General features: G+C 35.4%; 1 protein-coding gene across 19 annotated transcripts in view; it reads right to left on the bottom strand.

The window, feature by feature from the left end:
• Nucleotides 1-23,140, bottom strand: part of LOC143253272 (uncharacterized) — a 71,034-nt gene that overhangs the window by 42,637 nt on the left and 5,257 nt on the right. For 7 of the 19 annotated variants that reach the window (XR_013029477.1, XR_013029479.1, XR_013029476.1 and 4 more), the window contains exons 3-5: nt 18,847-19,001; nt 14,956-15,064; nt 10,708-11,204 (exon numbers count right to left, since the gene is read on the bottom strand). Coding sequence is in view for 11 of the 19 variants with exons in the window: in XM_076506853.1 (XP_076362968.1) it covers nt 10,708-11,204; nt 14,956-15,064; nt 18,847-19,001 (761 nt within the window). In the remaining 8 variants the exon portion in view is untranslated. The remainder of the gene's footprint in view (nt 1-10,707; nt 11,205-14,955; nt 15,065-18,846; nt 19,002-23,140) is intronic. The other 12 variants (XR_013029482.1, XR_013029481.1, XM_076506858.1 and 9 more) reach the window with 7 other exon arrangements.

The following is a 23,140-nucleotide window of genomic DNA, read 5'->3' as shown; positions in this document are numbered from 1 at the left end:
CTTGCCATTTTCCAATTTCAAATTGAACTAGAGAGATAGAAACTTTGAAAAGGGAACCACAATTAAAAAGGTGTAATGAATAAATATCCAACACTTAAATGAGATTAAAAACTTTATCAAGGTGGACAGTGTCACAATCACCAATAACACTGTCCAGTGTCACAGATAAACCGAGGGAAAAAAACATGTTTACAATAGTGCCGTCGTTGAGAGTCGTAACGATGGCAAGAAAGTAAAATGTGGCTTACAGTGATTTGAGTGTTACACAAACTACACACTGGTGCAATAGTTCCAGATAAAAGAAAACTACGAGTTAAAAAACTGTGACCAATGCTTAGTCTAGTTAGAACAACTTCCTCCTTCTGAACCTTACAGAAGCTAGATGGCCAAAGCCCAATATAGGGTTTTATTTGAAAAAACTTGTCGCGTTGCTCACTCCAAGTGGACTGCCAGCTGGCGTACAGCCAAGCCTTGAATACAGGACCATAGTCCATGTACGGAATAGACACAGTGGTGATAGTTCCTGAGCAGATAGATTTAGCTGCCGTGTCTGCAAGATTGTTCCCACGAATACCAACATGGCCTGGTATCCAGAAAAAGTGGATAGAAGTAGCAGTTAATGAGAAATGGGCCAGTCGGTTTTGAATATGAGCGAGAACAGGGTGTGAGCCAACGTATAGTGATTCCAGGACCAGTAGAGATCTAAGCGGTCAGTATAAATAGTGCAGTTGGAGTACTGCTCAACTTTAATATGATCCAGGGCAAGAGATATGGCATATGTTTCTGAACACAAACTGTAGAGGGGATTCTGCACGCAACCACTGAACCGCAGCAAACCATGGCAGAGCCCACTGAATTACCTGATTTGGAACCATCTGTATAAATTGGAACAAAATTATTGTTTGAAAGATGTTCATTAAGTAAAAGACGGTACTTCCAACATGGAGTATCTGCATTTTTCAGATGACTGAAAGAAAGGTCACATTTGGATGCTGTAATAAGCCATGGTGGGATGGGCTGACCTGTGGATTCTGCAATGGTATCCAAGGACAGACCCAATTCATCCAACTGCACCTGGATGCGAAGGCCAAAAAGAGCAATGGCAGATCGTCTGTTCTGAAAAAGTACGGCCAACTGAGGAAAAAAAACACATCCCCAGGTGGGATGGTTTGGTAAGAAACGAAGTTTGGAAGAATATAGTAAAGATAGTTGCAAACGGCAAAGGTGCAGAGAAGGTTCATGAGATTCAACGTACAAACTTTGAACTGGAGAGGTGCGGAAAGCCCCAGTGCAGAGTCAAAGTCCTTGGTGATGAATGGGGTCCAGCATCTTTAAGGCCGAGGGTCTGGCAGAGCCATAGACTATTGATCCATAGTCGAGTTTTGATCGAATAAGAGCACAATATACCTTTAACATAGAACATCGATCTGCTCCCCAACTGGCAGTAGAGAGGACATGGAGGATGTTCAGTGCTCTTGTGCATTTGACCCCTAGCTGCTTTGAGTGTGGTATACAGGTCAGCTTACGGTCAAAGATAAGCCCCAAGAACTTGATCTCAGGGACCACTGGCAGTGAAACTTCACCAATATGAAGTTCAGGATCAGGGTGAATACCCCGTTGGCGGGAAAAGTGCATGCAAACAGTTTCAAAGAGAGAAAAATTAAAGCCGTTCACCATAGTCCATTGCAGTACATGATTGAGGGCAGTTTGTAGTTGCCACTCAATATATCTCATGTTCGATGACTGACACGAGATGTGAAAGTCATCGACATACAGCCCATTCGCAACAGTGAGAGGGAGTTATTCATTGATGGCATTTATCTTTATACTGAAAAGTGTGACACTCAAAACACAGCCCTGAGGGACTCCAAGTTCCTGTACAAAAGAACGGGAAAGTGTCAAACCCACACACACTTGGAATATCCTGTCCATTAACATTTTTTTAATAAACATGGGTAAATGGCCACGTAACCCATATATATGGAGGTCTCGCAAAATGCCATACCTCCATGTTGTGTCATAATCCTTCTCAATGTCAAAGAATATTGATACAAAATGTTGGCGTTTTAAAAAGGCATCTCTGATTGATGTTTCAAATCGAATTAGGTGGTCTGTGGTGGTGTGCTGTCGTCAAAACCCACACTGGGTGGGCGAGAGGAGGTTGTGTGATTCGAGAAACCAAACAAAATGAGCATTAACCATCCTCTCTAAAGTCTTACAGAGACAGCTCGTCAAAGCAATTGGACAATAGTTTGAAGGAATCTTGGGATCTTTCCCAGGATTAGAGAAAGGTAAAATAATAGTCTGGCACCTGGCATCAGGAAAAACATTCTCCTGCCATATCCAGTTAAAGACAATTAGAAGGACATCAAGAGAAGAAGGAGATAGATGGTGCAGCATGTCATAGTGTACATCATCAGGTCCGACAGATGTACTGCCAGACCGATGAAGGGCCATTTTCAGTTCCACCAGTGTAAAGAGACAATTATAGTCAAAGAGACAGTCAGTTCAAAAGGAAAGAGGTTAACGCTCTGCCCGAGTCTTGATGGCCAAGAAGGTGGAGGAACAATCAGAAGTGCTAGATACCTGGCAAAAGCTTTCACCTAGAGTTTCAGCGATGCTCTGGACATCAGCCACCTCCTGACCATCATTCTCGAGAGAGGGTAACAGAATTGTAGTGCCCACTGACCTTTTGAATCCTGTCCCATATGACCTTGGAACTGGTGGTAGAAGATATGCTAGTTGTGAATTTAATCCAAGATTCCTTCTGGCTTTGACGTCTTACCCCCCTAGCATGTGCACGGGCCTGTTAGAAAGCGATGTGGTTTGAAAGTGTGGAATATCTACAAAAAGTATCCCAGGCCTGTTTTTAAGCCTTCTGTGCTAAGTGGCAAGCAGGATTCCACCATGGACGAGGATATCGTTGAAAACGTGTCAAGGTTTTAGGAATACACTGAGCAGATTCTTATATAATACAGCCAGTTTCTGCTGCCACACAGTCGTCTATTGATGGCTGATTCACGATGGCGGGATGAAGTTCTGTGAGAGCAGTGAAAGTGGACCAGTCTGCCTGATCCAGCTTCCACAGGGGCACGCAGGTAGGGTGGCATCGACCATGGCCAGTCTCTCTCAAAAGTATAGGAAAATGATCACTGCCTAGTGGATTATTGTCAACCCTCCATGAAAAATGGGAGAATAATGATGGGAGCAAACTGAGAGATCAATAGTGGTAAAGAACTGACTAGGTGCATGAAAATAAGTAGAAGAACCAGTATTGAAAGGAGAAAGGTTGTGATCAGAGAGCATACTCTCTACAGAGCAAACCCTCCCATCAACCACAACAAATCATGGCAGAGCCCAAACAGTCACTTGATTTTGAACCATCTGTATAAATAAGAATGGAAGAATGGTTCGAAAGATGTTCAGCAAATAGCAGACAGTATTTCCAATCAGGAGTGTCTACTTTTCTCAGATGTCTTAAAGATAGATCACAATTGGGGACTGTAAGAAGCCATGGTGGGATGGGCTGACCAGTGGATACAGCAATGTTATCCAAGGACAGACCCAATTCATCTAACTGCACCTGGATACAAAAGCCAAAAGGATCAATGGCTCATCGAGGAAGAAAAACACAACCCCAGGTGGGATGCTTTGGTAAGGAACAAAATTTTGAAGCATATAGTAGACAGTTGCAAATGGTTAAGGTGCAAAGCATGTTCGGGAGATTACATATAAGCTCTGAACTGGGAAAGTGTGGAAAGCCCCAGTGCAGAGCCAAATTCCTTGATGATGAATAGGGTCTAGCATCTTTGAAGCAAATGATCTGGCAGAGCCCTAGATCAGTGATCCATAGTCGAGTTTTGATCAAATATGAGCATGATATATCTTTAGCACAGAATGTCAATCCGCTCCCCAAATGATGGAAGAGAGGACACAGAGGATGTTCAGTGCTCTTGTACATTTGGCCCATAGCTGCTTCATGTGTTGTATAAAGGTTAGCTTATGGTCAAAGATAAGCCCCAAGAACTTGACCACAGGCAAGTAAAACTTCAATGTTACAGAGTTCAGGATCAGGGTGAATACCCCATTGGCAGCAAAAGTGCATGTAAATGGTTTTAGAGAGAGAGAAGGTAAAGCCATTTGCTGTAGTCCATTTCAGTAAACAACTGAGGACATTTTGTAGCTGCCGCTCCATATACCTCATGTTTGATGACTGACATAAGATGTGGAAGTCACCGACATAGAGCCTGTTTGCAACAGTGATAGGGAGTTGTTCAGTGATGGCATTAATTTTTATGCTGAAAAGTGTGACACTCGGAACACAGCTCTGAGGGTCTCCAAGTTCCTGTAGAAAAGAATGGGAAAAAGTCTAACTCACACGAACTTGGAATCTCCTGTCCATTAAAAATTTTTTAACAAAAATAGTCAAATGGCCACGTAACCCATATATATGGAGGTTTTACAAAATGCAATACTCTCATGTTGTACCAATAAGCCTTCTCAAAGTCAAAGAACATTGATACAAGATGTTATCATTTAAAAATGGCTTCTCTGACTGACGTTTCATATCAAATCAGGTGGTCTATGATGGAGCACTGTTGTCAGAACCCACACTGGGTGGGCGAGAGGAGGAGGAGGTTGTTTGAGTGGAGGAACCAAACAAGATGAGCATTAACAATTCTTTCTAGGGTCTTACAAAGACACTTCATCAAAGCAATTGGATGGTAGTTTGAAGAAATCTTGGGATCCTTCCCAGGCTTGGAGAAGGCAGGACAATAGCCTGGCACCAGACATCAGGAAAAACATTCTCCTGCCAGATCCAGTTAAAAACAACCAGAAGGATAACAAAAGAAGCAGGAGATAAATGGTGCAGCATCTCATAGTGTATATCATCAGGTCCAACCAATGTACTGCCAGACGGAAAAAAGGGCCAGTCTGAGTTCCACCAGTGCAAAGGGGTGATTACAGTCATAGATACAATCAGCTTGAAAGGAAAGAGGTGACTGCTCTGCATGAGTCTTGATAGCTAAGGAGGTGGAAGAAGAGACAGAAGTGCTAGATATCTGGCAAAAGCTTTCACCTAGAGTATTAGCGATGCTCTGGGTATCAGATAGCAAGATCAAGAGGGAGACAGAATGATATTGCTCACTGCCCTTTCAAATCTTGTCCCATATGACTTTGGAACTGGTGAATGAAAATATGCTGGTTACAAACTTAATCCAAGATTCCTTCTGGCTTTGACGTCTTACCCATCAGCATGTGCACGGGCCCGCTGGAAAGCAATGCAGTTTGAGAGTGTGGGATATCTACAAAAAGTATCCCTGGCTCATATTTGAGCCTTCTCTGCCATGTGACTGGCAGGATTCCACAATGGAAAACGTGTCAAGGTTTTAGGAATACATTGAGCAGATGCTTGTATAATACAGTCAGTCACTGCTGCCACACAGTCGTCTATTAATGGCTTACAGACATTGGCAGGATGAAGTTCTGCAAGAGCAGTGAAAGAGGGTCAGTTTGCCTGATCCAGCTTCCACCAGCACACGTGGGTCAGGTAGCATCAACCACAGCCAGTCTTTCTCAAAATTATAGAAAAATAATCACTGCCTCATGAATTATTCTCAACTGTCCATGAAAGATGGGATAATTATGAAGGGGAGCAAATTGAGAGATCAACAGCAGTAAAGAACTGACTAGGTGAATGAAAATAAGTATAAGATCCAATATTGAAAAGAGAAAGGTTGTGAACAGTGAGAATATACTCTACAGAACAACCCTCCTATTAGCACTTCCACAGAGGGGATGATGTCCATTAAAGTTCCCCAGGATTAGAAAGGGAGATGGCAACTGTTCAACAAGAGCATCAAGGTCTGATTGATCATATGTCTCTCCAGGTGACAGGTAGAGAGAACAAACAGTGATGGTACGACCCAAGGAAACATGGATGGCTGCGGCATCCAAGGGTGTGTTGAGTGACAAAGACAGGGTGGCCACATGCTGATCAACCAACAATGTCACCCCTCCATGTACTAGGCCATCACACACCTGTCATTTCTGTACAAAGAAAACTGCATAAAGGTGACTGTATTGGCAGGTTTCAGAAATGTTTCTGCAAGGAAAGACATACATGATGGTAGGAAGCAATCAATGTTTTGATGTCATCCAGGTTAAAACATAAACCTCGACAGTTCCATTCTATCAAGATGGCCATTTTTATTTACATATAGGCAAATTGGGTGGAGAACCCTTCTGTTTACAACCATGTCTTTTTTTGAGGGAGGTCTATCAACCTCCATGGATCCTGCCTGCCCTGGGTCGATTGGGCAGTTGTTTGCTGTTGGAAAAGGATTCCAGTGAATGAGGACATGAACAAATGATTGTTTTGCATCTTGGGATAGGAGAAGATGTATCCGAGGAATTGTTTGTACCCGGAACTGAAGGAAGTGGATCTTGGGATTTATTGGAATATACGTAAGGGACAGAGGTGAGTGTTGAAGTTGATTCATCAACATTTTTAACCATGGAGGTCAAAAGACTTTTCCTTTGTTTTGAGAATGATTCTTTTGGAGGCATGAAGAGATCTGTCTCCACTCCCACTGTAGTAGTGGAATGAAGTGCAACAGCATATGTCTGAAATGAAGTGGTAGACAGCAACTTTTCAGTCTCATGATAAGTAATGTTTTGAATTGTTTTCAAATGCTGCACCTCATTTTCTTCCAACCATTTAGGACAACAACAAAAGTAAGACGAGTGAAAGCCATTGCAACTGATGCAATGAGGATCTGTTTCACACTTGCAGACATCATGGTCCTCTGCCATTGCAACGAGCACACATCAAGAAACCATGACATGACGTCTTCAAGTGACAGAACCACTGACACTGGAAACATCAGAGAGGGTTTGGAATGGATGGCCGTACCCTGCATTTAAGATAACCTGCCTTGATGGTGGCAGGTGGACTTGGTGATGTAAATGTCAGAATGAGGATACTGGTCTGCATTGTAATTCCATCTTTGCGAGTGGAGATATGTCTCACTGTAGAAACTCTGCCCAGTGCTCTGAATGTCAAAGTGAAGAAATTCAACCAAGCCCGGGTAAACGGCGGGAGTAACTATGACTCTCTTAAGGTAGCCAAATGCCTCGTCATCTAATTAGTGATGCGCATGAATGGATTAACGAGATTCCCACTGTCCCTATCTACTATCTAGCAAAACCACAGCCAAGGGAACAGGCTTGGAGAAATCAGAGTCATTCTCTGACTCGAAGATGTTCTTCAAATATCTCTCAATAATTAATCCTTGTGATGAATTCAAAGTAGCATGAGATGTAACCTCAATAGGTATATCCCTAATTGCTTTTGAATACATGAGAAGTTCACTGTGTTAAGATGTGAATGTTTCCACCAATGTCACCAGATCAAAGCTCCTTCACTGACTTTGGAATGCCAGCAAGTCCTCTTGTCCCTTCTGAATGAAAAAGGGAGACATTTGCCCTAAAGGTTTGTCTGAAAGTAAGTGTATTATAAGAAAATGATGTACAACAGGTGGTACAGATGGTGAGGATTGCTGCTCAGAATCTTCAAGACCTGGTCATTTACCTATAGACTGTTTTTTCACTATTTTATTAAGATTTTTAATTGGAGTATCCATAATAAAGAAAGAGAAACTTTGGTGCCCACTGATCCTACCAACCATGAAGCCCTACGAGGGGACGCACTACAATGTCAAACAAGGACACTGCAGCAATGCCAGGGTTTCATGAGCACTATACCCAAACACCAGCATCAGATATAATGTCCACAACACCTGTTGAGGACATCCAACAATGGTACTTGGTTGACCCTATCCTGAGTGGATCAGCCGATTGACCCAAGGGGGGCCACCCCAAGACCATCCGTCTACAGGAATTCAAGGCCAAAGTGGTGTGTTAGGGTTAGACCCCTCAACCACCAGGATCCTCTCCTCCCCTACACAGGTTGCCATGCACAGCAAACATGTAGGCAGATAGATGTTTAGATCCCAGAGGAGGTAAACTGAAAGAACAAACTTCACTGGGAGATCCCCTCACCACGTACAAGAATCCACACCAAGGAGCGATATACAGGGAGTGTTACTTTCATTTTCCTTGGAATTAAAGGTATTACAAAACTCATATCTGTTTGATTCTAGCACAATGACTAATTATATTTTGGTCAAATATAGCAGTAAAAGGTTCATATCCTTTAAAATTATCCATGAGCCTAAATTTATCTGCAAGTCCAACATTTCTACTATCAAAAGAATGAATAAATACATCAAAATCATGACACCTTACCCATTGGAAACCAATGATTTCTACTTCACTACCAAAATCACATTCAGAGCTTGAAACAATAGAATAAGATAAGATGAAAAATCTGAACGTTTTCTTCTACCTTGGAATAATTATCACGTTCTAATACTTCAATTTTGTCTTTTGATGAAAAACATTTTCACTTCATTCCCTTAGCTGACAGAGCCTGGGATCCAAAGTTTGGCATGCTTATCAGTGGGACATAAGTTGTCGAAGTATTGTTATAAACTTGGTCTGCACACGTAAATTTACATAATTTTTCATTAAAAATATCTAAAATATATATATTTTCTTTTCTTTTACAAATTACTTTTCAGCATAGAAAGGTAATCAATGGATAATGACAAGATGTTTGTAATATATCACTAAAGCCAATGTTACTTGTATTTGTATTATGAGTAACATAAAACAATACCTGGTGGGTAACTTATGACTCAAATTTATGATTGGTACAATTCATTTACAATATAAAAGTCTTCCCAGTTATATTTCAGTAAGTTATAAAAACAATAATATATTATAATAAGAATAATAATTGAGTTCTTTGAATAAAATCTTAAGTATGAAACAATAAACTAAATTACTTTGTTTTCACTTGTTAACAATATTTGTTAATTTTCTTGACTACAAAGAAAATCAAACTTATTTTAATTTCTTTTGCATTTTGTGGTTTTCTCTCCAAGTTTTGAATACGACAATTTCTAACGCTTGATGAAAAAATTTACTTGTATATTCAATCTATATTTAGACAGAGTAGCTAATAGCAATACAAATACTTAGAACAAACATATTTCACAACATTTATGAAGGTGTAATTATATAGCAAAAACAACAGCTTTAAAAGTGGAATGTCGTGGGAAAAAGCTTTCTCAAGTACCAGTTTAGACCAATTAGATACCCATTCAAAAGTAGCTGTTATACAAAATCTATTTTAAGAAGTTGGACCACTACAAATCTTCAGTGAAAAAGCCAAAAACAAGCTGCATGAATTCCTTCATATAAATGAAAACAAAGTGACAAATATCTTGCTATTTTATAACTAACAGTTATAAACTTACTTTTTAATAATAATATGTAAGGAACAGAATACTACAATTAAAAAAAATTGTTCAATTTAAATTTCTAGAGCTTGTATAACTTGACAATGAGGCAGGTCTTAATGAAATTTTTAGATGTAGGACTTATATTACCCAGAGGTACTTAACCAAATTCATAAAGAATTATATACTTTTTAATCATTCTGTTAGCAGAAATACTATAACATACATTCTTCCTTTATTATATTGCAACCAATTCTAATTTTAACAGAAAAATGTTTGGAATTAACATGATAGTTTTCCAGAAATTTGAAATGAAAAATATTATATTAAATTTAATTGAAAACAACTTTTTAAGGTACATATTTCTCTTCAGATACACCAAGTTGCTAAAATTATTTTAAAATGTAACAACTTTTGTAAATGTAAAATAACACATTGAGTGAAGTACAAGTTTGTCTAAATTCTCTGGGTATTATTGTCTTGGCCCACTTCTGCAAACATTTATGCCAATTATCCAAAACACCAACAAGTATACATTTTGGAATTGTATCAGTAGTTTTCACCATGTTTGTGACTGTTTCACATAGATGCTACTTTAAAAGAAATTATAATACTCCTAAGGAGAATAGTCATGATCTCCCAAGTTAATAAACATAAGTCTAGTCTCAAAGTCTTAAAGCAACTTTTACACTGCTTCAGTTTTGTTTACAAAATTCACAATTTTGAAATTGTAAACACTATGATTCTTAGTATATAAAATATAACAAACCCCCAGACACAATCCAGAGCTACAATGAAAGACCTTTAATGATACTAGTGTCTTCACTTATACTGAGCATCCAGTGTTCCATTTAAGACAGAAAATCCATACTGTTTTATAGGTTTAAATATTACCTTACTATATTGATCAATGGTGGTCGATGTATTGAAATTGTATTGTAATAAAACGTCTTAAATGTCTCTTAAAACTAAGTCCATGCTTTCCTTTCTTTTTATCGCAGAAAAGTTACTACCTTAGCAATGTTTGTTTGTAAAGTTCTGAATTTTGATTTTGAACAGTTTCCAAAACTGAATGCCACTTAATGTTTTTTTAAGTAATGCAAGCTTTACAATATATATTTATCTTTCGTTGTTTACAAATTAATGCACTTAACAACAAATTATAAGTCATAATCAAGCAAATTTATAAATGAAATACAATTAAAAGGAATAATACTTAAAGTTACTCCTGTTAATATAACTATTTTATCTTTTAACTGACTCAAGATTTCCAAACATACTTTAACCATAAAATTTATGCTTAAATTCATACACTACAAGTGATACTTGCATGACATACCATAGCTGTTTGGTGGGGAAGTCCTTCCTCTCCCTCTGTTATACAAAGAACTACTAAAGCTGGATAAAGCAGCTTGACCATCAGTGTAATTATCTTTAACATACATCCTATTGGAAGGATCTGGATTCTGAGCTACACCACTGAAGTTATTAGATCTTTGAATTCCATTCAAGTCGGTGCTTCCAGAAGTGCCATAACCAGCAATATTTCTAGGTTTTGAATAGGGATCTATGCCTTGTGATGAATCATAAAGACCTGATCCACCTCTAGATCTACTGAAGTCTGTTTTTTGAGAAAATGAACACAGATCTCTGGTAGAGTTGTACATGTCTCCAGCAGACAATTGACCACATTGGTCAATTGAGGCAGGTTTATCAAATCTATAATAGTTTGCAGAATTTTGGTAAGTTGAACCTCTAGCAGAAGAGGATCCAAGAAGAGGTTGATTTCTACCATCCAAATTGAAGCTGCTCAAAATTAAGAAATGAAGAATCTTGCTAAAAAAAATGTAACTAAAATTTACTATAAACATTACATAATTTAAAAAACAATGTTTAATAACTACAGGTATAGTAACATAAATGAAAAAAAATGTACATATTAGTACCTTACACACACACACACACAATGAAGTTAAAGCTGCAATACCTAATGCATCACTCTCAAATCAGTAAAATATTTCTGAAATGTTACATGTTTTTGCATCACACAAGCTACAAGCACCAGAATGCGGAGTAAAATTTATCACCAAATGATTGATAGAAAACAATCACATTCTTGGATTCAAGAGTTTCTTATTTAAAATTAGTGAATTGGTAAATTTGTCTTTCCATGTCAATTCAGTTTGAATTAAAGCACATATATTTGAAGCCAATTTGTAACTGACCTTTGAAAGATTTACATATAAATATAGTAAAATGTTTACTTTTCATTCACTACACCACATAACTGCACAAAATGTGTAATTGAAAATTTTAATATTATAGCTGTGACAAGATGAAACATCTACTACAAAATAACAAAATTCACTCCCATCTTCATGATTATACAAACTGGTACATTATCATCAGTTGTGATCTTAAATGAAATGGTTGATCACCTTGCCTAAGCAATATACAATAGCTTCACCCACTCTCATCTCACTATGAGGCAAGTTGTTCAAATTGTTCAAAAACTATTGAGAGTCAGCTGCTTGTAGTCTTTAGTATTTCTGAAAGTGTCTTCAATGAACACCATAAACCTTAATTTCAATTACAGAACCATAAAATGTTTACTGGTAATGTTTCAAAACACAAGGTTAATAATTACTATCTTTAGTTGCACAACTAAAAATTTATCTCAGAATATACATTTTTCTTTTCTAAAATGAAAATCAACTGTTGTATCTAGTGTCGTGATATAACAGTACATTAGAAAAAAGAAAATTGTACATATTCATATTTAAAATTAAGATAAAGTAGAATTTACATTAAAATTGAAACATCATATTGATAAAACAAGCAATGTTGAAATGAAAAAACAAATTCTAACAAAAAGCAGTTGAACATTTAATTAAAAAACGATTTCTGGAAAATTATGATACTGATCCAAAGCTTTGTGATCTGATCCAAAGCACTAACTGAAAACAACATCACTTAGAGATAACAATATATAAATCTTAAGATTTTGTAACTTACTCTTGTATTACTATCCAATAAAGGGCCTTTGCTCCAAATAATGTAAGAATGGGTTTTCCATCAGACATATATTTTCACCACATTAGCCTCACATTAATCTCTTACCAAATGCTAAATAGTGGGCAATTCCCAATTACAATTTTTCATTCTTATTTCTTTAATACAAGTTTGCTTAGCTTAACTGATTAGTTGGGATTCATGAAAATAATCAAAATTAGGTTTCCAATTCGTACGAGAGTTGTACACTTAATGATATTTACCAACTAATTAACCAACAGTCAGTTAAATTCAATGTATTAACTGATAAGCACTGAAAGCTATTATTTGGGATGGGCAAAACACTAATAAGTTGATTGTTTTGTTCAATGGCAGAATTCTTTAGAACTAAGCAAAAATGAAAGTTTTTCTTCATAAAGTACACTAAATAAATGTCAGATAATGACACATTAATCCTAAAATAACTAAGTTAAAACAGTTAGCATTAACAGATAAAACCGAGTTTAAAATTTGTGTCAAAATATTTTATCATGTATTTAATTTGTATTATGCAAATTTCAATACAACTATTTGGAAAAGGAAATTAAATTCTGTTTCAATCTAAACAATATTGATTACCCCCATCTTTAAGATGAATGGGCAAAAACTACATTATTTTAACTAGCTACCAATCTCTACTGTCCAAATAAGATTCAAAGTCCCTTATCTGTAGTCAGTGTTCCTAACATTCACAGGTAAAAATCTTATATTTAAAGCAACAACTAGAAAATTTACATTTTCCCAATACGACAAAATTAAGCATCAAGTATTGCCACAAAAAGTGTTTAATACCAGTATTTTCCTTTATTAAAAGTTTTAGTTAACCAATAACAAAATATCAAATGATTTTTATGTGATATATAAAACAGCATGGAATTTAAAAACCAAATTCCTATATGTCTATTATGATTAATAACCTACAATTTTGCTTGGCAAGACCATTAGGAAAGCTTCATAACCCTAAAAGAATTTAGAAATGCTTTAAACTACAGTAATTTGTATAGATCAGAAAACTTATTCAATAATTCACAAATTCCAAAAAATTACATACCAATCACACTATTCTTCACTTCAAACTATCTGAAACTATTGAAGCTGACAGAATACTGTGGTATTTTATTTCGGATGATAATAAATACTATTATCTTCAAAATAGTTAGGATATTAAAGCCTCATTATAATATACTGCTTTTCTAGCTGTTCAGCATAAACATCAAAATTATAGTTGATTATAAATGGTTTGAAATACAACCTTCTGAATTATGTGAATGCTCGGTATTTCAGTCATTTGTTTTGAATATATGTACAGAAACAATTTTAAATCCAAATGCCTAACATACAAGAACTAAAACATATGTTAAAATTAATTTAGTAACATGGAAGTAAACACTCAAAAATTATAACCAACAGCCATATATTCTACAAAAAATTAGTTTCAATTAATACTAAAGTAAGAAGCAAACTCATTATAAATAATTCCAAAAAATAAGTCAAGCACTATTTGTGCTCACATAGGATGTTGATGAACTGTTCTTTGGGAGTACACAGAAATACAAATATGTTATATTTATATACAAATTACAACATTTCTATAACAAAATATACAGAATCACATCATAGTTTCATCAAGTTTATTAGCTGATTATAAATATTTTATCACAATTTACAACTTCTACAATAAGGAAAACTACGACAGAACAAATACACCATTTTGATCACTGGTGCAGTCATAGTTGAGTATATTTTAATTGTAACTTGTAACAAAATAAAAGTTCATTATACTTACATTCTACAAGATAATTCTTTAATATATTTTATCTCCTAATAGGTAAAGACTTTCATTAACAACACTAAAAGTAATGGGTTTAACATAAACAGTTAAGAAATATGTTTCACATATTCATATAGAGAAAAGTGAACAGCAACTTCACTGTTAGTTAAGTTTTAACTGAATTATTCAAATAACGTAATTACAAATCTTTTTTTTTATTATTTAAGCCTAATGTATGCAGTAAGTAATTTTAATATCTCTAAGTTTAGAAGCTTTATTTGAGTACTTAATTAAAATTTGTTTATAACAAACAGAAAAAGATGATTTGTAAGTTGAATGTAAAGACTTACCTCTCCTAGAGAAATCCAGTTCACAGAGCTTATACATTTTGAGAATATTTTTCACACACTAGAAACTAGTAGTACTGTCAACACCAATTAATGATAATAAACAAAAATGAAGTCACAAAAAATCTTGATTTGAGTTGTAGTTAAATTCAGTGGTATTTATAAAGTTCAAGTATCATTCAATTCCAACAATGTGTATTCAAACAAGTGAAAAATTTCAGTAATAATTATACAAATTCAGTTTCTTTAATGAGGTTCAAGTTTTATTCAGCTCCAAATAAACAAAAATCTCAAATTCCAAGTTTAAAACCTGAATGAATTTATGCAGAAGGAAGAAGACAGACACATGAAATCAAAACAAACATTTATTGCTATCAAGAACTCTATGAGCCTTTATATTAAATATGTTTAGTTTTACCATTCAAAACCATTTCTCTCATTCACAGGAGTATCCCAACGACTTCTTTTAGGTGCAGAGGCACCATCACTGGAATAAACATTTCCTCTTTCTTTTCCATATGGTGCTGCTAAACAAATTAAAATAGGTTTGAAACAATTTTAAATAATGATATATATGAGTAACATCACTGAAGGAATAAACCACAATCAATTATTTCAAAGGTAGTAATCATAACATTAACTAAAAGATGCACTAATTAACCAAATCTACATAAAGAGCAATGCCAAATTCCATAAACTCATTCCCTGACTACATCACATGCAAAATATTTGTTACCACCACATAATTGTCAAGCATTTTAAAGAAAAACTTTATTTTCACTAATCTCTGTACAGATTCCACAGATGTGCTCAATCTTGTAGCCACTATAAAAAATTAGAAAATGAATAAAATTGTTTTTCTCATTTTAGAATCACTAAACATAATAAATGTTTAGTCTAAATAGCTGAAATCTATTAAAATTATACATCTACATATATTTATTATTTTATTATACTGACCTTTCAGCCATGTCTGACCAACATTACAGAAGTTACTATGCTGCAGCACATGTGCACTCATGTTACAGCATCAAATAATACAAAACTGACCTATACAAAGTGACTTATCTTGGCTGTTTTAGTGTACTAGTATTTTGTAAAATACAGTTACTCTGACTTATAATACATTATATATGCATATATATTATTATTATTATTATTTACAAATAAATTCTTAAACTTTTCTTTTTTTTTATAAACACAGAGCAGTAAATATCAAAGTACATCAAAATCCTCTTCTAGCCACAAGTTTTGTACTTGTTAGCTGCCTGCCATGGGTTTCTAAGCCTTTTCAAAATTTGCATGTGGAGGATGTGAAACAAAATGTTTAAGTTTTACATATACAATTTTGAAATAGCTAAATATCATAAATTACTATATCAATACCATAAAATTACACGATAATTTATCAAACTTAGTAACTAAGCTGTATTTGGGTGTACAAAAAGTATGACATTTAAAGCTCACAAAGGTTTAACCTTTTTGAATCTAAAATTTTATAAGAACAAGTTTAGCACCTGAATAATTCAATTATGCTGTGAAAGGCACTAGAGACATCCAGGGCTTCAGTTTGGTTATTTGCATCATAAACAAAGGTAAGTATATGGTAAGGTAAGTATTTTCCTTTTTCCAAAAAAGGAAAAGAGGTGGGCAGGGCCACTGTGTTTGATTCAGTAAATGCAGTAATATCTTAGCAAGTAGAAAAAATAGGTTCTTTTCTATATTCTAGCTCATCAATGGGTTATTTCATTTCCTAGTTCGTAAGAAACTACAAACTGTTTTTAGACAACAAACATCTAACTTGAACCTATGCACCATTTAACATCACTTGATACACAAAAAAGTGATATTTAATATTTAATTTTAAATTAAGAAATTAAATAATGTATAATACAAAATTTGAATTATAATCTACACTTTGATACCAAACTTAAAAATAAATCCATAAAATAGTAGCTCATAACATTTTGAATGCAATGCAACAAATTAATTAAACCTACCACCCACATATTTATTACTGTTTGTGTTACAAAGTTCTAGTGTCTTGCATTCAAAATTTTATTAAAACTACTTTTTGTTTATTTTATTCTAATTAGAATAACAATCTTAGCTAATAATCCATAATTAGTAGTACATGTTAATTCTACAAGGCTATACTTTTAAAAAATTCTGAATTTCCCCATTTTCTCTTAGCATGTCATCATTCCTCTTTTATCCATCAACCCCTGAAAAAGTACAAAATTAAATGCAAATTACTCTCCATAAAATAGTCATTGCCCAGACAAACCACATTTATTAGACTTCTACTATATTGTCTCTTTTATAATTCATTAATAGTTCACTCATACATTTAATTATATCACCAATAACCAATAGAACAAGGTTTTTCATCTATCAAATGATGTGTTGTATAATATTGTTTTCAACCCTTAAATGTCAATTTCAATTAAAATACAAACATGACTCCCATGAGAAAGTCATAGTCCAACTAGCTTGGATGAATTTGTTACAACTGTTGTTACAGAGTTAGAAAGCCAGAAAATTTTTGAGGTAAAAGAATTTTGCATGTTATTAGTTTCTATTGTTTAGAGTATTATTTAATTAAATAATTATTAATTGCAATGCTATGAGCAGTATAAAAAAATTAGGTTTAAGTCTCTTCAACTACCAAGAGCAAGAAAAAAAGATGTTTATTCCTTATGTATAATTATAAAAACAGCTCAAATGTAAATATAAGGATATTTTATGTTAGATAAGATAAGATTAAGTACAATAAATAATAACAACAAACTAATGTTTCATGAGCTGCTTGGACTAGTTGTAGTTGAGCTGCACATTCCCCAAGTGATTTACAACTTATAAGCACAGGACAGTAGTTATCAGTGATGTCGAGAAACCCATTTGTTGAGAAATTTATATGCAAAAACGGCTAACGGTTTTAGTTAGTCATGGTTTACACAGCAATAAAACAATAAAATTTAATTATAAATACATGTATACTGTTATGAACTTCAAGTTGATTTGGATAAACAATACTGCCACATTTTGTGAAGATAATACATAATACACTGAAATTTTGAAGGATTAAATCTAAATGCACTTTAAACTAGCAAAAAGAGATCACAGTCAGTCATACAGACAAACCTCATGTTGAAAGAGTTAATTAAATGAACTAAAGGGATGATATTCAGTGATTTTAGTGACAATGTATATAAAATATCTGCATTCTGAAAACAACACGAGACATTTAAAGAGGTACACAGTACTTTTCCCAGAACTAATAACAGAACAAGTAGCATGTTTTGACTTCAGCAAACATGTTTAAACAGTCTTACACACTGTACCCCATTTTCACATAACTCCCCATTCTCATGCAGACACCTGAATACTCTATTTTTAATGCTCATTTGTTTAATTAATATTTGAAAAATCTGTAAGCAGTTCCTAAGCTTATTGCACACCAGCAACTATTTGGAATCCCTTGTTTATTATCCGAGATCAAACATTCAAGTGTTTGAGGTGCAGTCAAGAAAATACCATTAGCATACAACCCTACAGCAAAGAACAAGAAACTACCTACAAAAAATTGATTTGTTATCCTAGAATATGGTGCAAAGGATTCACATAATAAAACATATTGCAAATAACAGGAGATCCTAGTTGTTTTTTTAACTGCTCTATCAGCATTTAATTTGTGGTAATACTTCAAAATTATAAAATATTGTAATACTATAAATCATATCAGTATCATGAGAGAAAATGTTGGTATTCTTTATTCTTACTTCATACTAGTACCATCACAATGTAACATAAGAAATTAAAGAAACCAGAAGCATCTTGAAACTTAGGAAGATTGTGACAGTTTTGAAACACCAATTTCTTCAATAAAACTGGTGGTCATGATAAGATTAACTTCTTGAATTCTGTTTTTGGATTTCTTGTACTGATTTTGATAATGTTAAACTAGACAATTTTGTTTTTGCTATTTCTTCATCATTTTACCTTACCAAGCATAAAAACAAACATACTGCCACTAATTATCTGTTTAAGCCTTTCATTACTATATAATTGTTTCAGGACAACAAACAAAAATACTTTTTTTTTAAATTTCACATTCAGCAGTATACTGACTTGAGACTGTATAAGAATTATTTCACAATATTGATATAAAAAATATTATCAAGAGAGATGCTAATTACCTCCCCTGGTTGTTAGACCACCTCTGAATGAGATTGTACCTTGAGTTCTTAGAAATAGGCCAATTCACAATATTGATATAAAAAATATTATCAAGAGAGATACTGATTACCTCCCCTGGTTGTTGGACCACCTCTGAATGAGATTCTACCTTGAGTTCTTAGAAATAGGCCAATTCCACCTTGAGATTCTCCACGTGATCCACCTCGACCTAAGAAAACACCACGTCCAGGTGGTTTCCCTCTTCCTCGAAATTCTGAACTGCCTCTAAAATCACACAAGAACATTTACAATTAAGCTATAAGGTTCAAGTGCAAAATTTTTCGTTGGAAATGTTAATCAACTATCACATTGTCATTCACCTATCAGAAAACACAAAATAAAAATAAGATAATTCACAACTATACATTTGACATTAGAAAATGAAAGAAACTATTTTGAAATAAATGGTTAACCTATAACAAACCTAGAAATACGATTTCAGTAAATACAAACTTGTGATAAATGACATTTAAATGAATAAAACAATTAAAGATGCAGCATAAATTTAAAGGATCCACAAGGTTTAGCCTATGATGTGGAATATAAAATGTGTCCTGTGTTTGAGGTGACTGCAGGAGGACATGCATTGTGGTTAGGATACATCTATCAATCTAAACATCTATTTGCCAATCTCACATGAAGAAATCCATGAAAAAAATCAAAAGAAATACTAGTTGTACGAGTAAGATGTGGATGCTCAAGCCCACAATATCCCACACCTATATCATCCTTCACTACTTTCCAAAGTAAAAGAAAAGAAAAAAAAAAAAAAAACACTTCGGAAAGGTGAAATAAACTTATCTTCCGAGATTGACATTCCAGCCCCCATTATAGTAGTACTTAAAACATGTTATAGTACAATAAAGAAATTACAACAATATTTGATTTTTACGAACTTCATGTGAGACAGGCAAAATGAAGTTAAGAGTGATCTATGGAGTATCCTCATTGTTATGTAGATAGTACTTTTGTACCACCTCCAAAACCATGGGCAAATTATATATCACACAATATAGCATGTACCCTGTAATTTTTTTATTTGATTGTTGTTTTTGTTGAGCTAGATTTGTTCATATGTGTGTGTATCTTTTTCAGAAGATATTAGCAAGCTAAAATATCAGCAAAACTGTCCATTAAAAGGATTCTCACCAATCACAAAATCATACCCTGTATCACCCAACCAGTTTTATGTTTTTACATCAAGCACAAGTCCATGCATGGAATAGGCACAGTGATAGTGCCAGAGCAGATAGATTTAGCTGCAATGTCAGCGAGTTCGTTCCCATGAATACCAACGTGTCCTAGTATCCAGAAATACTGGATAAAAGTAGATGTTAAAGAGAAATGGGCTAGTTGGTTTTGAATATCGGCGAGAACTGGGTGTGAACGTGAAGCGATTCCAAGGCCAGTAGAGAACTAAGTGAGTCAGTATAAATAATGCAGTTTGAGTACTGCTCAGCTTCTATGTGATCCAGGGCAAGAGAAATGGTGTACAGTTCAGCAGTGAACACACAAGTTGTAGAAGGGATTCTGTGCATAACCACCGAACCACAAGAAACCATGGCACAGCCCACACAATCATCTGATTTCGAACCATCTGTATAAATAGGAATGGAAGGATGGTTTGAAAGATGTCAGTGAATAAGACAGTATTTCCAGTCAGGAGTCTCTGCTTTTCTCAGATGACTTAAAGACAGGTCACATTTGGGGACTGTAAAAAGCCATGGTAGGATGGACTGACCAGTGGATACAGCAATGTTATCCAAGGACAGACCCAAGTTATCCAACAGTGCCTGGATACAAAGGCCAAAAGCAGTAATGGCAGGTCACCTTTTCTGAAAAAGTATGGCCCACTGAGGAAGAAAAACACAACCCCAGGTGGAACGCTTTGGTAAGGAACGAAGTTTTGAAGCATATAGTAAAGACAGTTGCAAACAGATGAGGTGCAAAGGAGGTTCATGAGACTCTACGTATAAGCTCTGAACTGGAGAAGTACAGAAAGTCCCAGTGCAGAGCCGAAGTCCTTGATGATGAATGGGGTCCAACATCTTTAAGGTCGAGGTTCTGGCAGAGTCACAGACCAGTGATCCATAGTTGAATTTTGATCAAATAAGAGCACAATATATCTTTAGCATAGAACATCTATCTGCTCCCCAACTGGTGTAAGAGAGGACCCGTAGGATGTTCGGTGCTCTTGTATATTTGACCCATAGCTGCTTAATGTGTGGTATAAAAGTCAGCTCATGGTCAAAGATAAGCCCCAAAAACTTTGTTTCAGGGACCACAGACAGTATAACTTCACTCTGATTGATGTTTCAAATCGAATTAGGTGGTCTGTGGTGGTGTGCTGTCGTCAAAACCCACACTGGGTGGGTGAGAGGATGTTGTGTGATTTGAGGAACCAAACAATATGAGCATTAACCATCCTCTCCAAGGTCTTACAGAGAAAGCTTGCCAAAGCAATTGGATAGTAGTTTGAAGGAATCCTGGGAACCTTCCCAGGCTTAGAGAAAAGTAGGTCAATAGTCTGGCATCAGGCATCAGGAAAACATTCTCTTGCCAGATCCGGTTAAACGCAATCAGAAAAATAGCAAGAGAAGTAGGAGCTAGGTAGCACAGCATTTCATAGTGTACATCACCAGGTCCAACCAATGTACTGCAAGACCGATGAAGGGCCAGTTTGAGTCCACCAGTGTAAAGGGAAGATTATAGTTAGAGACAATCAGCTAGAAAGAAAAGGGGTGATCACTCTGCCCGAGTCTTGATGGCTAAGAAGGTGGTGGAAGAAGAAGTGAAAGAGTATTGGTGATGCTCCAGGTATCAGTTACTTCCTGGCCATCAGAGGGGAAATTTGAGAGGGAGACAGACTTATATTGCCCATTAATCTTTCGAATCTTGTCCCATATGACATTGGAACTGGTGGTAGAAGATATGCTGGTTGTGAACTTTATACAAAATTCCTTCTGGATTTGACATCTTACCCACTAAGCCTGTGTGCAAGCCTGCTGGAAAGCAATGCGATTTGAGAATGTGGGATACCTATGAAAAGTATCCGAGGCCCGTTTTTGAGCCTTCCATGCTATGTGACAGGCACGATTCCACCACGAACGAGGATATCATGTGAAATGTGTTGAGATTTTAGGAATACACTGAGCAGCTGCTTGTATAATACAGTCAGTTACTGCTGCCACACAGTCATCTATTGCCTGATCCAGCTTCCACCGTGGCACCCGGGTCAGGTAGCATCGACCAGATAAAAGCTTCTTTACTGATTTTGGAGACATTTACCTATGCATTGTTTTTTCTTTATTTTATTTAAGTTCTTATTTGAGGGATCCACAATAAAAAAAGGAATATTTCAGTGCCCACTGACCCCACCCACCATGGAGCCCTACGAGGGGATGCACTACAATGTCAAGCAAGGACAATGCAGCAACACCAGGGTTTTGTGAGCACTATACCCAAACACCAGCATCAGATACAATGTCCACAACACTTGTTGAGAACATCCAACACTGGTACTTGGTCGGCCCTAGCCCAAGAGGACCAGCTGATTGACCACCAGGATTCTCCCCTCCCCTTCACAGGCTGCCACACACAACAAAGATGTGGGTGGATGTTTAGATTCCAGAACAGAACCTTTCCTGGGAGGTCCCCTCATCACATACAGGAATCCACACTAAGGGGAGGTTAGTTGGTGCAACTGTAATCACAAAATAATTACCAGAAATACCTAACTATAACTTTTAATACAGTGATAAGCTTTCAGTGAACAAGTCTTTGTACAAAATATATTAGATTTTCTTGAATATGTAATTTTACTAAAAATTTATCAACGAATATATGAAGTTAGTGGTGACTGATCCAAGTGCAAAACAAGTTTCATGTTAAGATTAAAAATACATTTTCTTTCATCTGTAAATGTTCAAAATTTATCTTGTTTTCTTCACCTTAAATCAATATGGACTCAGTCAATATAAGTGATTTGTAACTATTACAACTTAACTACCTTTCTAACTATGGCATATGAGCCTGAAAGTAATTTGATAAGATTCTTAACCTGAAAAACTTTCATATTGAAAATGAAATAGACAAGACTGCTAATAACAATGTATAACTTATCATTTTAACAGATTAAAACTTCACTCTTCTACTGATTATAAATGATATAAATTATAAAATATCAGAAACAATTATTGGTAATTCATGAAAGAGAGGATATGACAGATCAAGCAGGCATGATTTTCCATATATCCTTCTGAAAACACTTTGAAAACTATAATTACAGTTGGCCTTAGTTCAGGCATGCCAATGACATTTAAGAGGAAAAGGTATATAGCCTGGCGCCAGAGGCGCCACAGTGC

Source organism: Tachypleus tridentatus, chromosome 6 (genome assembly GCF_004210375.1).
Source record: "Tachypleus tridentatus isolate NWPU-2018 chromosome 6, ASM421037v1, whole genome shotgun sequence".
In the NCBI taxonomy this organism is placed as follows: domain Eukaryota; kingdom Metazoa; phylum Arthropoda; class Merostomata; order Xiphosura; family Limulidae; genus Tachypleus; species Tachypleus tridentatus.
Note: the sequence above shows the minus strand (reverse complement) of the source record. Positions and strands in the feature narration are given on the sequence as shown.